A 17,704-nucleotide genomic window follows, 5' to 3' on the forward strand; every position below is an offset into this window, starting at 1 on the left:
ACTCAAGTTCTAAGAATAAATCAATTCAGCAGCCCAGTACTGCTGAGTCATTTTAATCACAGCATCATGATGGGCACATGGGCAATTTGTAAGGAGACCATGTCCCCCTGCCGAATCTGTCCAGTGAGCTATAAATAACTTGATGGGTGGCAGCAGAGAAAGCAGACACAGTGAGATGATGTACACTAGTGAAAGAAAATCAGTCCAATCTCGGTGTTCACGAGATGGGACGTTTACAGTTTGAAATACTTCAAAGTGACCTAACTTTTCTGTACTGAAACCCCAAACAAAAACAAACCATTGCCCCAGTTTATTCAGACCTGTAGTGACCCTAAATATGGTTTCCGTGGGGGGGCAGGCAGCCACAGTTTTCTCCTAGGAGTGGCTGGTAGCTTTCAGTCACCAAGCTTGTGGCTAGTGGTCCAACACTCCTACTAGGGTAGCACCAGGGCTCCTGGGACAGACCCTTAAATCAAGCCAGGAGAGGCTCATGTTATTTTACTCCTTGACCAGTACACTAGAGGCCCCTGGGTGTCGTAAGTGGTGAAGTTCTTAACTACTAACTGGAAGGCTGGCAGTTCAAGCTCACACAGACATCTCAGAAGACAAGCCCCATTATCTGCTTCAAAACTGTCACAGTTTTGATATAAGGGGATGATAGGAGTCGCAATTAACAAGACAGCAACCACAACAGCCAGTCCATTGGTCCTACATGTAGATGCCACCCATAAAGTTTAAGTTGAATGAAAATTATGTATCTATCCCAAATAAGGAAACCCATGAATAACGAGCAGTGCAATTAGATAAGAAATGCTGAATTAATGAACTGCAGGAGATCCAGTGGCTAACGAAAGTGTATGGACCAAAGAGAAGGACGAGAATTCAGGTGCTAATCTTAATTATTTTCTTGACTCCAGAAAATAGCCCTGGTGGTACAGAGGTTTGGAATTGGTCTGCTAACTGCAAAAGCAGCGGTTAGAAACCAGCAGGTAGGGCTTTCTACTCCTGGAGTGATTTACAGACCTGCAAACTCACCAGGGAAGTTCCATCCTGCCCTAGAGGGACCCTGTGTGGGCACCACGTCAGTAGCAGTTTGTTTTTTATGGTTATATTTGGTGCCCATTTCAAAGGAAGCTGATCAAACAGAAGAGGGAAATTATTTAACAATATAGTCAATGTCACAACCAAAAAATTGCAATAGGACAGTGACAAGGGAATTTCAAGAAATTCAGACTGGAGTTTTTAAAAAGGATAATTAACAAGGGATATTATTGTTGATGTCAGACTGATATTGGCTAACAGCGAAGCAAACCAGAAAAAAAAGGTTTATCTCTGTTTCATTGACTTTGAAAAAACATTGAACTGTGTGGAACATAAATATTTCTATACGATACTGTGAAGAATGGAAACTCCAGAAACCTAATCTGCATCCTGGACATAGCACTAGAGCATTAGATGCGAGGGGGGTAGCATGATTCAAATCAGGAAAGATGTGCATGTCGGTGTTTTATCGTTTTGCCATACTTATTAAATTTATATGTTGAGCAAATAATCCAAGAATCTGGACTATATGAAGAGAATTGGAGAAAAGCTTGTTAAAAACCCACAATATGCAGATGACACAGCTTTGCCTGCAAAGGAAGCTTGAAGGACTCATCGATGTTGACTAGCCTTGCTAGGAATGATACCTGAATGAAAAGAAAATGTGAATCTTCTTAACCAGACCCATAAGCAACATCATGATAAATGGAGAGAAGATTGAAGTTGTCAAGGATTCCATGTTATCGGTTTCACTAATCAACGTCAATGGAAGCAACAGACAAGAAACCCAATGCCACTAGGCCCCAGTTGGGAAGCTGAAGATTGATCAGAGGAAGGTGATGGGAAACCAGGATTTGATTTCCACTGATAATTTCCCCAGTGCCTCTAGGATAGACATCGCCTACGCTCCCACCTACATTTGGATCAGCAGAAATGAACAAGCCTCCTAATAATACAATACTAGAAAATCAGCAAGTCCAAGTTTGCATAAATAGTGCATAAGTTCTTCTTCACTCCTAGTGCCCACCAACTTCCCTGATGGAAGAGCCACCTGGCAGCTGCTATGTCATGGTAGCAGGGGCTAGATGGGTATGTGTGGAGACAAGAATTGTCTTATTCTGGAAGTAGAATTCTGTGGTACCTACTTCCATTTGTTAGGCACCTAGGGATGTTGAGGCATCACCCCACTGAAAGCCATGATCAAAGTGTACACACCCATGTTTATCAGAGTAGAACTGTGCACCATTAGGTTTTTAGTGGCTGTTTTTTCAGAAGTAGAGATTACCAGGCCTTTCTTCAAGGCACTTCTGGGTGGATTGAAATCCGCCCCCTTTCAAGTTAGCAGCCAAACATGTCACCCACTAGCCCCATCTAGGACTCCCCATGTTGTGATCAGTGCCTTCCTGTTTCTAGGGGGAAAAGCTCAGTCATCGGAGGTGGCAGCATCAGTTCCCAACAAAGTCCTCTGGGGCTGGGAGGGAATTGATGGCTTCCAGTTCTCTTTTCGGCCTGAGACCTAGAGCTATCTAAAGGCCCCCTGGGGCCCAAGAACCCCTTGACCAAGACTCAGCCAAGTCTTGTTCAGTCTGGGTTTTCAGTTGAGGGCTCACCCCACTTCCACTATAATCACAAAAGATAAACACATTACAAGTTGCCTGCCATGTCTGAGGGCCTTGTTTTCATTTGCTAGATGGCTGCAGAGAAAATGGGAGCTCAGACCAAAGCCAAGGTGAAGAGCACAGGAACCCTGCATTCAGAGCACCCTCCCCTTCATTCCATTCTCTGCCTGCCAGGTACAATGACCTGAAGTAAGGCACCTCATCTCTCTGGGCCTCAGTCTCTATGCTTAAAATCGGATAGGAAAAACTATTTTACAGGGTTATGATGAGAATCATACAACAAAGCATAACCTTCTTGACCAGAACCTTGATGCTATCTTCCAATTGGCCTTTTTATCCTCTCCCCTCTTTTTAAACGTGTTTAAGAGTAAAGATGTCACTTTGAGAACTGAAGTGCGCCTGATCTAAGCCATGGTGTTGTTGATTGCTCCTGATGCACGTGAAAATTGGTCAATGAATCCAGAGGGCGAAAACTTGCTGCCTTTAGATTATGGTGTTGGAGAAGAATATCTAATTTACCACGAACAGCCAGACGAATGAACAAATCTAACTTGGAAGAAGTACAGTCCGAATTCCCCTTAGACACAAGATTTCAGCTCATGAACCTTGGGCATTTTACCAGGAGGAACCCGTGCTTGGGGAATGACATCATGCTTGGTCAAATAGAGGGTCAGGGAAGAGGAGGGAGACTGTATAGGAGCTGGAGTGATGTAGTCACGGCAATGGAAGGCCCAACATAGCACGGAAAAGAAGAGGCCCCAGGACTGGTCGGTATTTTGTTCTGTTCTCTATCAGCTCCCTGGAAGTTGTGACTCGATGGCAATCAGCAACAAATGATTCCATCCCTTATGTATCAACTCATTTCTAATGACCTGTTTGCCTGAATCTGGATTCTCTACTGAACAGGCTGCTAAGAGAGCTCCTTTCCTTTCCTTGTAAAAAGGAAAGGTAGAGGAAAACAATGGTTATGTAGTGTTTACCGGTGTTGACTTTGTGTTTAACAGGTTATGTGTTGGGCTGCTAACTACAAGGACAGCAGTTCTATTGAGGTTGTCTATTCCCATAAAGATTGGCAGCCTCAGAAACCCAAATGGGGCAGTTCTAGCTTTCCTACCTGGTGACCGTGAGTAGCACCTGATTTGGTGGCAGAGAATCTGGTTTGGTTTGGGGTATGATCCTGGAAAAGAACCCTAGGAGTGCAGTGGGTTATGTGTTGAGCTGCTAATGGCAGGTAGGTGCTTCAAACCTAACAGCTGCTGGACCAGAGGAAGATGATACCACTCGCACAATGACGTATGGTCTCTGAAACATTACAAAGCAGTTCTACTTGGTCCTTTGGGGTTTTAAATGAGTCAGAATCAATTCAGTAGCAGTGGGTTTTTGGTTGTTTGTTTGTTTTCGGAAATAGGCCAGGATATGCTGGATTGTTCACAGATATTCCTTTTTTATTTCAAGATTTCTATGGAAATGTGAGAAACTATTATTTTACTCATTTTGTAGAAGGGAAAACACATAAACATGGAAACAAGGACTTGCCTCTGGCTACAGAGGATGTGGCTGAGGCAGGATTTAAATCCAGGCCTACCAGGTTGCATCACTTTTCAATACCCACATTGCTTTTCCGTGGAGAACAGTCACCTGCTGTTTTCCAAATTCAACTGACAGCAGAAGAGGAATTGGAAACCCCTCTTTGGGACCAATGGGCCCACAGTGCAGACACTTACGTGAGACGCGCAATAAAAATTTCAGACAGCAAGTTATGTGGAAGAAAAGTTTATTAACAAGGCTTCTCTTGAAGATCTATAAAAACGATATAGCTCTGTCTTTTGGTTTGTTTGTTTGGTTTTTTTGAGTGGATTAAATGTAATCCTTGCCAAGGGCAGTAGAATTAAAATAGATGTGACTTCGAAATCCAAATCCCCTTTATATTCTTAATTGATTTCCTCATTTTTTTTAGTTTCTAATCAAAGAGACCAAAATCATAATAAGCATAAATCTAAAAAAAGCAATTGTACTTTTCCAAACATCTTCATGTACAGTAATAATAGTTGAAATAGATATATAAAGAATATTATATATCCTCTCTTCATCTTAATGCTAAAAAGAACAAAAGCCTGATTCATTGACAGCATTCATTTTCAATGGACTAACAGTTTGTAAACAGTTATTTACATTCAAAATGGGGGCCTTAAGCCTGTTTTACCCTATAAAAGATCATTCCTCTCACAAACCAAAGCCTAAGTCGCTGCTTCTCAAATTACCAGTAAAAATCACCTACTTTAAACTAATGAAGCTGCTCTAGATGAGGGAAAAATACCGTTGCCAAGCAACAAAGATGACGTCAGCACTTTTTTCTCTGCCCTTACCAGATGGATATTCTCAGAGGCGTGCTGTCTGCACACTGCTGAAATGACACTCTCACCGTGTCTTCATTGCTCTTTGCTCCTCACTCACAACTTTCTGTGCTAAACTGTATAAAAGGTATTTTCTCTGAATGAAGGAGAGAGACACATTTCTTTTTAGGCATTAAATTCAGAAAAAAACAAAGCATCCGGCATTGGCTAACCCTTCATAAGACTAAGAGAGCCTTCCCATGCCACTCCTTGAAAGAAGCACAAAGTACATCCTGGAAATCCCAGCGTGGAGGCGAGCCATTGCCTGTGCAATTCAAGCCAACTCTGTGATTTCCAAAATGTGCCCTTCAAAAGTCGGGCCCAGTCTAGTGGCTGAAAATACAGGTTTGCATTTTGAGGATATCCTACCACCGGAGCCCAAATTTTCTCGATTCAGAACTTATCAAGTAAAACCAAGGAGTAAGGAATAATAAAAAGTTAACCAAGACACACCCAGGTGTGTAGTATGTGGTGTCTGTGGAAATAATTCTCCTGAAATGGGTCTAGTCAGCGGAGCGTGCGTTAGGAGCTTTGGCAGCAAACCTTAAGAATGGCTTGCATATTACAGCTAGAGATCAGAGGGTAAGTCACTACGATGACACTTTCCTCCCTGCCATGTCACCCGCACAGCACCACCTATGGGACCCTGGGAAGGGACACTTAGCCTACGAAGGTATTTTAAGTTATGCACACCAGATTTTGCAGTGGGCACAATCTAAGTAGGTGGAAGTTGGGAGAAAAGCATGCATCTAGCACATTGTGGTAAAAAATTGTGGGCTTTTTTAAGGGGGGGTGTAAGAAGAAATAATAAGGATCATAAAGCTTCTGATGAACCCCAGAGATGAAGAAAATTTCCCGTGGCAGACGACATTGAGAAGCACAGAATGGCAAAGAGAAAACTCCCCGTAGTGCGTTTATGGACTCTGACGAGACGCACTGTCTGAGATTGCAGGAGTCAGAAAGAAAGAGGAGGACCCAGAAGGGGTGCCTTAGACAACGCCTCGTATTTCCACTCCTCCACGCACAGCTAGCTGGTTTTCACGTGAAACGGTCGCGTATCTAAACCCCGTATCTCGGTGATGGAAGCCCCTCCGACTTCGTCCTGTGGCCGCTGGCAAGACTCCTCATAAAAGCCAGTCTGGAACTTGAGTGATACCTCATCCCAGGAAGGGCTTTTGCTTTAAAAAGAGAAAATGGCAGAAAGCACTAGGAGTAGGATTTATAAGAAAGTAATGTAATTGTACATAAGCCTGAATGGGGGAAATGGGCTTCGTGTAGAGCAGCGGTTCTCAACCTGTGGGCCGCGACCCCTTTGGGGGTCAAACAACCCTTTCACAGGGGTCACCCGATTCATAACCGTAGCCAAATTATAGTTATGAAGTAGCAACGAAAATAATGTTATGGTTGAGGGGGTCACACAACATGAGGAACTGTATTAAAGGGTCGCAGCATGAGAAAGGTAGAGAATTATAGGGCACTCTTTAACCATTCTCTTTAATTGATAGCAAATGAAATAAAACTCTCTTCTGGGAATTAAATGGTATTAAAATTTGGGATGCCAGACGGTTTGGGTACAATCATTTTGAAAGCACGATCCTATGTCAGAGCAAGTAGAACAGGAAAGAAGACAGCAGGAAGGGAGAGAAGGAAGAAACCTTAAAAAAATAAGTATAGTCTATTATGTGTCAGGATTCAATCGTTTTTGAAATTAAGAAAGCTCTCTTTTTCTGTTTTACTGGCTCATTTACTCTAACGAGGGGGAAAATGCCCTTTCGAGTCATCTTAAGCAGAAGCAGAAAGTCCCTGCAAAGGACATCCTGACTGACTAAAGGTTCTTTCCTTGTAAAACGGTGCTTCCTCATTTCTGGGAAAGCCCCCTCCGGGCTGGAGGCGGTCCAGAACACCACAGAGGCTGATCTGCAGATTACACAAGGGAAGCTATGAGGGCCTGCCATTTGCTTCATTTTGCACATAAATAACCATAGATCAAAGGCAAAATTCCCCTTCTCTGAATGTTCCTTTTAAATCATGACGGGAGGGTCTGTGCATCTTTATTTCTATCTAAAAAAGAAAATGAAAAGTGCAGTCAAAAATCTACAGGTTTTTAAGGTTCATATGGATGAGTTACCACGAAGATAAAAACATCTGGGTAAGTGGCAATTTGGCTTTTATCCAGATATATTAATCAAATCAATATAACCATGCCATCCTCTAAATTTACCATGATCAATTTCCCTCATGAGAATGCTAAGGATTAACATTATTACACCCCAAAGCTAGGGTGTAGTGCTTCATGGTATTGAATAAAAACAATTCTTTATTAAAATTCTTATATGGACAGGGCACTGATTGTTTTCTTTGCTTTCCCACGGATTAGTTCTCAATTTAGGATTTTCTATATTATTACATCAGGGATCCAAGAGTGTTGACATTAATGAACTAGAAGAGGATATTACAAATAATAGAAAACCACACGATGTAATAAGTAGATTGACTGCAGAGTACCTTCTTAGAACCCAAATGAAAGATCTAATTAATTTGCATTTATACATTTCGGTTACTTATCAAGCACCTCTTCAGATTTCCCAGTTATAAATCACAATGTCTATCCTCATTTTCATATGTATATTCATGTGCATAGTAAATTCATAAAATATACATTGTTTTCAAGACTCATATAAATGCAAATTATTTTTAAAAATCTTTTTTAAAGCCAATTACAAGAAAAATGGTCCATACAGAAAACTCAAAGTTCAAAATGAAGAAAATTGTTCATTTGGCAGAACTTCTTCCTCAAATACCATCAGGCTTTCTCCTATGTGCCTCTTAGCGATATCTACTTCAATACATTTGCTATGCAATTAGGAAATTCATGAAATTATTATTAATATCAGATTTTTAAAAATCCTTCTCTAAGAGTTAATAGCAACCCATACAATTACTTGCATTTTTCCCCTGGTGACTTAACATTAATATAATATCATCTGAACAATTGTAAATGCTAAATTTCAGTATTGATTTACAGTTAATTCATGATACAACTTTGAAATAATGAGTCAATGAGTTCCATGCAAATTAATAATCTGAGCAAGTTTCTTGTTAGTAGATGACATTTTGTCATCTATGGTAAAATGATTTTTTAAAGGACATTCTCTACCTGTCCATCCATCTGCCTACCTACATACCTGTCACCATAGATGTATTTTTGTATGTAGGTGTGCATTTGTGTACTTTATTATCAAATGCTCTAAAATTGAAAGTTGAGAGATTCAGGAGCACTCATTTATTTATTAGTCGACATCCACTGTTTTCCAAAGTCCTGAGCAGCCATTCAAACCTGATTCACATGACAGCACTCTGACATAATTCTCTCTGAGCAACACATTAAGGAAAAATTGCAAATTTGCACCAAACTCAGTGCCCACCAGGGACCTCATGTGCCTGTTTCTCAGGCTTCGGTGAGCTTTTCTGTGAGCCCAAATGCACTAACCCACACACAGCTGCACAGGCTATTATGTACAAAGATATCAATCAGGAAAAAAAGTAAAAGTCATTATTTTATTCATGAATATGTTGTTTTCATTCAACTGACTTTAGCACAGTCTCTTTTAAGGGCAAAGAGGAGGGGAAAAACACAAAAACTCTCTACAGACAATTGTGTAAAGTAATTTGCATCTGGGAGGCATTGCTCACTTGACCAGGTACAGGAAATCATCTTAAGGGGTGAAAGAAATATTTTCTTTTTCATGCCCAAGAAAAGAACTGTTACCACTTTCCTAGCTAATAGGAAGTGCATGACTTGGATAAGCATCTATCTTCCACAGGAAATAGCTCCTTGTTAGTTTTCATAAATTTTCGTCTACACATTGCTCTTCCCTCAAAGCTAAGCTTATCCTTTTAAAGTTCTTAAATAGTTACAAATCTGAATTTAGGTAGGTAAGAACCTTTTTGCCTAAATTTGTAAAAACTGTAATGTTCATCTTAGCAAACAAATGCATCTTCTACTCTGATCATTCATTTTGCATTTCATATTGTGAGCAGTAAAAAACATGCTTTTCTAAAGAGCAAGATCCAAGAAGAATGTATGAAAGGAATACTTTCTCCGAATCAAAAACCCTAAAATATCAAACATGGAACTTCAGTTTTAGTCACTCACTTGGTCCTGTAGTTCATAATCAATTCTCAATCAGACCTAATCTAAATTTGATACTCCATCTCAGACTCTCAGAAAGCAGGATAAATGACAACCCTAATATGCAAGGGCTGATCTAATTCCATGAACTCCATGGGCTTTAATTGAAGTATGTACATTATGAATAATGCATAACTCCCAAAATGCATAGCTACTTTGAGTAAGTCAAAATGGAAAATCCAACTAAATCCCAGCGTGTCTTGAGGAAGAAAACAGATTCCTCTATGAAGAAGCATCAGGAGGGTTTGTGTGTGTACCATGATTTATTTTATTTTAGCTTGAAATGAATATTTTCATATGGCTTACCTTTTATTTAAAAAGATATCATAACATAATTGACCCCTGGAAAAACAACTTCTCTAATAATTGAACTAAAACGTTTTGACCATCCTGGTCCAATATCAGCAAGTTTTAACACCCTAAATAGATTTTTGGCAGACAAACCATGAAGTTGTGCAATCCCATGGGCCTCTAACAGTGTCCCATGCCAAAGCATACTGTAACCCCGAACCATTGCCTGGCTTTACCCCTGGGCTTCAGGCACTGAAGCGGATTGCACAGTGAAAAAAAATAAAACAAAACATTAAGTTAACTCAGCATATATTTTAGCTAACACTTATTAAATGTCCACCTTAAGGTGTAATGCCCAAATAAAAGAAAAATAAGGCATATTTACTAAAAAGAAAAACAATTAAAATTATATATTGAAAACACCTAAAGAGTAATATAACTATATATAGGTACATATACATAGAAGTTAGCATACAGATATGTACCTATCTTATAGACATACACAAATATAAAATAGATATGAATAAATTTTCCGTACATATGTGTGGATGCTATGCAAATTTAGAAAATCATGGATCATTCATTGTACAATTTGGTAGTCATCAGAGATAGCTTTTTAAAGGTGAAATAACATGAATGACAGTGAAGTGAATAGGCTATGCAAAGATAACACTGCTGTTAGGTGCCATCAAATCAGGTCTACGTGACAGTGACCTTGTATACAATAGAATGAAATACACCCTTTCCTGTGCCATCCTCGCAATTATTGCTATGTGTGAGTCTTTGACTGCACAAAGGTACTAGAGAAGCCAAAATCATCATGTGAGAGCCCGAATTACTGGAAATGTGTGATGTGCTAGGATTTGTTCTTAGCTACTCATGATAGAGTTTTGAAAGAAGACAAAATGTATGCCTGACAGTGGGAGAGACCCAGGCAATAAGCAAGATCCAAGAGTAAATAAATAACATATAATTAGTATTTTGTAAAAAATAAATTCCTTGCCTTCAGTGTTAGACAAAGGAGATTTGATTTTGTAGGACATAAGAAACTAGTTCGAGAAAACCGTGAGAGAAACAGTGCTTACTAGATACTCTGGGTGCGGTGTGCAGAGTGCGATGGACTCCACAGAACAGAGGTGAGGGAGAAGGGTTCTTGAAATCAGGGCAGTTGACACTGAGGCTGCCTCAGCTTGAAGACAGTGTGAGTGTTGACAGTGGAAGGCATGCCACAGTTACTCCATGGGAGAACCTGAGATTGACTGCTGGATATAGGAAACAAAGGGGACCGGGGGAAGAAGTCCGCACTGTTTTGTACCAGGAACCAAGGGAATGATGACATAACTGTCGCTTATGAAGCTATCACTAACAAGGGAACAATAAAATAATTACTTATTTGTACTGGAACCAGAACTACGACAGTCCGGAGTTTGGGAGCACCTATGTTCCATTTTATACCTGTTCGTCATTGATCAGGAGTTCCTCAATCTTTATAGTGTTTTTGAAAGCGTGGCTGCAATATTTACATATGAGTTTGCAAAATGCTCACCCGTTTGCCACCAGTGGTCTAGGACGGGGACTCTGAAGACCTCTTTCGACCATTCCAGGGTCTCGACATCACAGCGTTCTCCAGCCACAAATAACGTTTTGAACCTGAGTATAATAGAGAGAGTAAAATAAAATCTAAATAATTCATCAACATTTACAGTGAAGACAGCAGCCATATTATCATAAATTATATCATAGAATTGGGGAAGGCAGTATTTGTTTTGATCCAAAGTGTAAACACATATAATCACAACATCAGAGAAGTAATTCAAAAGAAGTTACCATAGTTTCTACAGCTTTGCAAATTTCAAAAGAAAAATGGAAATTACCTTTGTAATAGATATCCTGTTATTAAATGGTTATATTATCTAAACAACAGAAATTTAAAAGCTTGTCTTCTTTGACAGTGTTGTTAGGTACTATTCGGGTCAGGTGAAAATCATAACAACTCTGTGTGCAACAGAGCAAAACACGACCCAATCTCGGCCTCTTCCTGCCAGTGGTTTAGTCCATTGCCGCAGCCACTGGGTGGATGCATCTCGTTGAAAGATGTCCTCATTTATACTGAGCCGCTCCTGCACCAAGAACGATGGCCTCCTACAGGGACCAGCCTCTCCTAAGGACCTAGGATGGAGTTTCACCATTCTTGTTTCTAAGGATGATTTCTGCTGTAATTCTTCTGAGAGAGATGTATGTGTTCTAAAAGTCCACGGTTGTATATTTAATATTTTTGGCAGCACCATAATTCAAATGTACTAATTCTTTTTGTGCCTTCTTATTCATTGTCCAACTTGCACAAGCCTATGAGGAACTGAAAAATCATAGCTAGGCCAGGCCGACCTTAGTAGTCGAAGTGACCCCTTTGTTGTGATAACTTTAAAGAGAGCTTTTGCCGCAGATTTTCTCAATGAAATACATTATTTGACTTCTCGATTGCTGTTTCCTTGCATATTGATTGTGGTTCCAACTGATATGTAATTCTTGACTTCAGTCTTTTCTCTCTTATGATGTTGCTTCTTTGTCCAATTGTGATGATTTTCATTTCCTTATCATGGGATGCTCTCCACAGTAAAGTCTGCAGCCTTTGAGTTCCTCGAGAACTCTTGGCTTTCATCAGGCAAGGTTGTGTGATTTTCATATCACAGATTGTTCATGAGTCTTATTTCAGCACTGGTGCCATATTCTTCCTCATATATTCAGCTTCTCCAATTCTTTGTTTAGTATACAAAGAATAAATGAATAAATAATAAATAGAATAAATATGGTGAAATGATAAAATCCTCATAAGCATCTATCTGATTTTAAACCACACACTATCCCTTTGTTCTGTTCATTAATGCTTCATGTCATGGTCTATGTAAGTTTCTTTATAAATACCATAAAATGTTCTGAAATTCCCCTTATTCTACACAGTAGAATGCTTTTGTATTGTTAGTAAAACAAAGGTAAACTTCTTTCTGGTATTCTCTACTTTTATCCATGATTCACATCAGTATATATCCTCCCTGCCCCCATTCTGTATGTTATTCGAAATCTAGCTTGAATTCTGGCCATTGCAATTCAGTACTGTAGTAATTTAAAAATATATTTTAAAGAACGATGAGGTTTCTACCCTGTAAACTGTAAAAGTCTCATAAATTCACCGTGGTAGTTTTACCCTGCCCTTTATGAATCAGCATTGATTGACGTCAGGGAAGCTGGTTTAGTTTTGGCTTTTACTTGTGCGTAATATTAATGATATTGTTCGATAATATCCACATTCTGAAGAATTACTATTCTTTGGAAGGAACACAAACATGGATCTCTTCCAGTCAGTTGGCCAGGTCTTGCCATTTGTTAAGATGCTTGAGTGATTGCTTCCAGCAATGCAATATCTGCAGTGTTGAATCATCCCCAGATCAATTCTTTAACGCTTGTGCTTTTGGACAAAGCCTTTAGTACAGCTTTGACCTCTTCTTTCAAAACCATGGATTCGTAATATCATGCTACTTTCTCACAGGGAGGAAACCTTTTTGGGACATTGACCCTGTGCATTCCTTTCAGCATTCTGGACTGTTTCATTCAATATTTTGTCTACAGAATCCTTCAATTTTGCAACTTGAGGCTCTACATTTTCTTTAGTTCATTCAGCTTGAGGAATGCCAAGCCTGTTCTTTCCTTGTGTTTTTCTCACTCCATGTTTTTGCACATTTCACTGTCATACTTTTTCTTCTCAAGCCACCCTTTGGATTCTTCTCTTCAGCATTTTTGTTTCATCATCGCTCCCTTGTGCTCTGGCTATTTCACGTTCAAGAGCAAATTTCAGATCCTTTTCTGACCTGCACTTTGGTCTTTCCTTGGCTTTCTGTCTTTTCAGTGACTTTTGACTTTTTTTCATGTGCGATATTCTTGATACCATCCTACAACTAGCCTAGACCTTGTTCCCTGGTGTTCTGTGTGTCAGATTTATTCTGAGATACACCTGTGGCCCTCATTTGCCTGGTGGTTTTGAGTGGCTGACCTTGTGATTAGCAGCCAACGTGTAACCGGCTACACTACCAAGGACTCTTTCACTTCTATCATCATTATTTATGTTTTTATAAAAAGGTATTTTCAATGAATAAGTAATTGGTATTGAAAATTTGTATCATATGAATGGCCTTACCATTTACAACTAATCTTTATTCTTTGATGCCTAATTTCACATTCCAGTCCCCAGTAATAATCAAACATACACCTTGTTGTATGTTTGATCCGTCTCAAACTGTAGCTGTTCATAACAGTCCTGACAATTTTAATAACTGCTGCATTCTACTAAGGCTATACTCGGAAATAGACTCACAAATATAAGCAAAGGCGAATAATGTCCATGATATGAGGCCCATGATTCTTGTGCTAAGTTTCTTTGGCACAGTTTACTCTGATTTTCAAGGCATAAATTCCCTCTTCCCAGAGCATTTATATGAAAGACAACTTGGTTAAAAAATGTGATTGTGGTCCTCTAAATCTAAAATAAGTCTTTTTGTAAATGAGGGTGAGTGCAGAGTAGAGACCTAAAGCCCATATGTAGGCAACTGGATACCCCCTTACTGAAGGGTTGTAAGGAGAAGATGAGCCAGTCAGGTTGCAGGGTAGCAACAATGAAAAAAATAATTTTCTTCCAGTTCTTAAATGCTTCCTCCCCCATTATCATGATTCCCATTCTACCCTACAATTCTGGCTTGACCAGAGGATGTACATTGGTACAGATAGGAACTGGAAACACAGGGAGTCCAGGACAAATGACTCCTTCAGGTCTTGTGGTGAGAGTGGTGATACCTGGAGGGGAGAGGGAAGGTGGAGTAGAAAGGGGGAACCGATTACAAGGATCTACATATAACCTTCTCCCTGGGGGATGGACAACAGAAAAGTGTGTTAAGGGAGACATCAGACAGTGTAAGATATGACAAAATAATAATAATTTATGAATTAGGAAGGGTTCATGAGGGAAGGGGTAATGGGGAGGGAGGGGGGAAAATGAGCTGGTATTAAGGGCTCAAGTAGAAAGTAAATGTTTTCAGAATGATGATGGCAACAAATGTACAAATGTGGTTGACACAATGGATGGATGTATGGATTATGTTAACAATTGTACGAGCCCCCAATAAAATGATTTAAAAAAAAGAATACTAAGAGATGAAGAATAATGATTTTTAACCTGGAGGGCCATGTCAAAATATGAAAAGAGCAAACAGATTTGGGCTAACAGAAATAACAAGCGGTTATTTTTCCTCTATTCTCATTTTACTATAACCCATCTTGCTAAAATATAAAGGGACATGTATGTAAAGAAGCCATTTAGTACCACAAAAAATAATAATTAAAACGCCTACCACATTCAAAACTTAACATATAAATGTTTCACCATTCCCTTAATTTGCCAAAATATTTCAGAGTTAAAGGAGATTCAAAGAGTTATTCCTTTGTACAATTACAATGTCTGCTATAAACATAGACCTGATACCATAATTATTTGTCTCTTCTCCAGTTAATACATTATACATTTAGCATACACCCACCACTGTGCTGTCCGTTTGTTGTAGTGTGGTGGCTGGTGTGTTGCTAGGATGCTAGACATGTGTCACTGGTCCTTCAAACACCAGGAGGCTCACCCAAAGGGCATAGGTTCCAACAGAGTTTCCTGACTAAGAAGAGACTACCAAGAGTAAAAGGCTGTCAACTTCAGAATAATCCACCATTGAAATCCTCATGGAGAACATAGAAATAGTGTCAGATACTGAAAACCTAATGAACAGATGTAAATCATTGTCAGAGATAGTGCCAGAAAACAGCACCTCAGGTCAAAATGCGCTCAAAATATGCCTGAGGAAGAGCTGTCTTCTCAAAGTAGAGTCAGCCATAGTGACCCAAAGAGAGTAAAGCCTTCAGGATCTTTATTTGCCAATGGAGAATGACTAAAAATAATAAGAAAATAGCTGAAAACATCCATTCATAATAAGAACTTGAAAGGTACTAAGTATGAATCTATGTAAATTGGAGTTGTAAATAATGAAATGGAAATTTCAAGGTCTACCTTGAAGTGTAGTGCTGTCTGTGATAGGATAATATTTATCCCCATACAAGGAAATCCAGTCAATACAACTATTATTCACATTAATGCACCAACCACTAAAGCTAGAAATTAAAGAATTATAACAGTGTCTTCATCCTGAAAGTGATCAAACATGAAATCAAGATATATTGATAATTACTGGTATTAGAATGCAAGTTAGACAATGAGGAAAGAAGTTGGAAAACATGGTGTAGGTAGAGATGAAAGCTGTAAATTGATAGACTTGCAAGACCAATGATTCTTCATAGCAAATACTCTTTTTTCAACAACACAAATTCTGATTATGTACATGGGCTTCTCCAAATGAAATACGTAGAAATCAAATTGACCACATCTGTGGGAAGAGCAAATGGAGAAGATTGATATCAGCACGCTAGTAGCCTGCGTGAAACAGACATCAATTGTTCATATATAAAGTCAGATGGAAGCTGAAGGAAATTAAAACCAGTCATGAGACTCAAACTACAACTCTGAATATATACCACCTGTATTTCAAGATCATCTCAAGAACAAAAATGACACATTGGACATTCTAACCAAAGACCTGGTGAGCTTGGCATGACATCAAGAACATTATACATAAAGGTCATTAAAGAACATGACAGAAAGAACATATTAAAGTGATGTCAGAGAAGAATCTTAAAGTAGATCTTTCACAGAATAGCTAATGCAGCAGTTTTCAACCTGTGGTTCGCAACCCCTTTGGGGGTCAAACGACCCTTTCACAGGAGTTGCCCAATTTGTAACAGTAGCAAAATGACAACAGTAGCAAAGTTAGGAAGTAGCAACAAAAATAATTTTATGGTTGGGGGAGGGGTCACCACAAGGTGAGGAACTGTATTAAATGGTCACAACATTAGGAAAGTTGAGAACCACTGAGCTAAGGCAAATGGAAGAAAAGATGAAGTCAAAGAGCTGAACAGAAAATGTCAGAGGGCAGCTTGAGAAGAAAAGGTAAAGTATGATACTGAAATAGGCAAAGACCTAGAGCTGGAGAACCAGAAGGGAAGAACATGCTCAGCATGTCTTAAACTGAAAGAACTCGGGGAAATAAATCAAGCCTTGGGTTGAGATTTTTCAAGAGTCTCTGGGTAAAATATTGAATGATGCAGGAAACATTGAAAGAAAATGGAAAGAACACGCAGTCACTTAATTAAAAAGAACTATTCAACATCCAACCATTTCTAGCATTCAAGCATATAATCATGAACCAATGGTACTGATGGAAGAATTATGCTGCACTGAAAGCATCAGCCCAAAACAAGGATCCAGGAATTGATGGAATACCAATGGGAATGTGTCAATGAAGTAACCTGAGGAAGTACTGAAATGACCCACTGGTCGACACCAGCAAATTTGGAAGACAACTCCCTGGACAACTCCTGGAAGAGATCCATATTTGTACCCATTCCAAAGAAAGGTGACCCAACAGAATGTGAACATGATGGACCAATATCATGACTGTCACATGGTGTGGTCCATTGACAGAAAGCTTCCAGAAGTTCAGGTTGGATTCGAAGAGGAAGTAGAACACTGGATATAACTGCTGATATCAGATGATCTTGGATGAAAGAGAATATCCGAAAGATGATTACTTGTCTTTCAGTGACTAGGTAAAGGCATTTGACTGTGTGGATCATAACGAAGTATGGATAGCCTTGAGAAGAATGAAACTCCCCAAACAGTTCGTTGTGCTCCTGTGGAATCTGTTGCTCGATCAAGAGACAGTTGTGTGAACAACAAAGGAATGCTGGATGATTTAAAATCTGGAAATGTGTGCATGGGGATTGTATCCTTTCACCACACTGTTCAATCTGTACACTGAGTAAATAACCAGAGAGGCTGGACATGATATGAAGAAGAAAGGGCATCGGGTTTGGAAGCAGACTCATTAACAGCCTGCAATACGCAGATGCCACAACCTTGCTTACTGAAAGTGCAAAGGGCTTGAGGCACACGCTGATGAAGATCAAGCCTTCAGTACGGATTACGGTTCAATGTAAAGAACACAAGAACCGTTACAACTGGGCCA

The 17,704-nt window shown here is 39.4% G+C and overlaps 1 protein-coding gene across 1 annotated transcript in view; it reads right to left on the reverse strand.

Annotated features, from left to right (window-relative positions):
* Positions 1-17,704, reverse strand: part of ACSS3 (acyl-CoA synthetase short chain family member 3) — a 187,921-nt gene that overhangs the window by 39,148 nt on the left and 131,069 nt on the right. The window contains exon 10 of the mRNA XM_045288656.1: positions 11,083-11,186. Within this exon, the coding sequence (XP_045144591.1) occupies positions 11,083-11,186 (104 nt within the window). The remainder of the gene's footprint in view (positions 1-11,082; positions 11,187-17,704) is intronic.

The sequence above is a fragment of the Echinops telfairi genome, unplaced genomic scaffold (genome assembly GCF_000313985.2).
Source record: "Echinops telfairi isolate 266 unplaced genomic scaffold, ASM31398v2 ScPeMD7_2;HRSCAF=8, whole genome shotgun sequence".
In the NCBI taxonomy this organism is placed as follows: domain Eukaryota; kingdom Metazoa; phylum Chordata; class Mammalia; order Afrosoricida; family Tenrecidae; genus Echinops; species Echinops telfairi.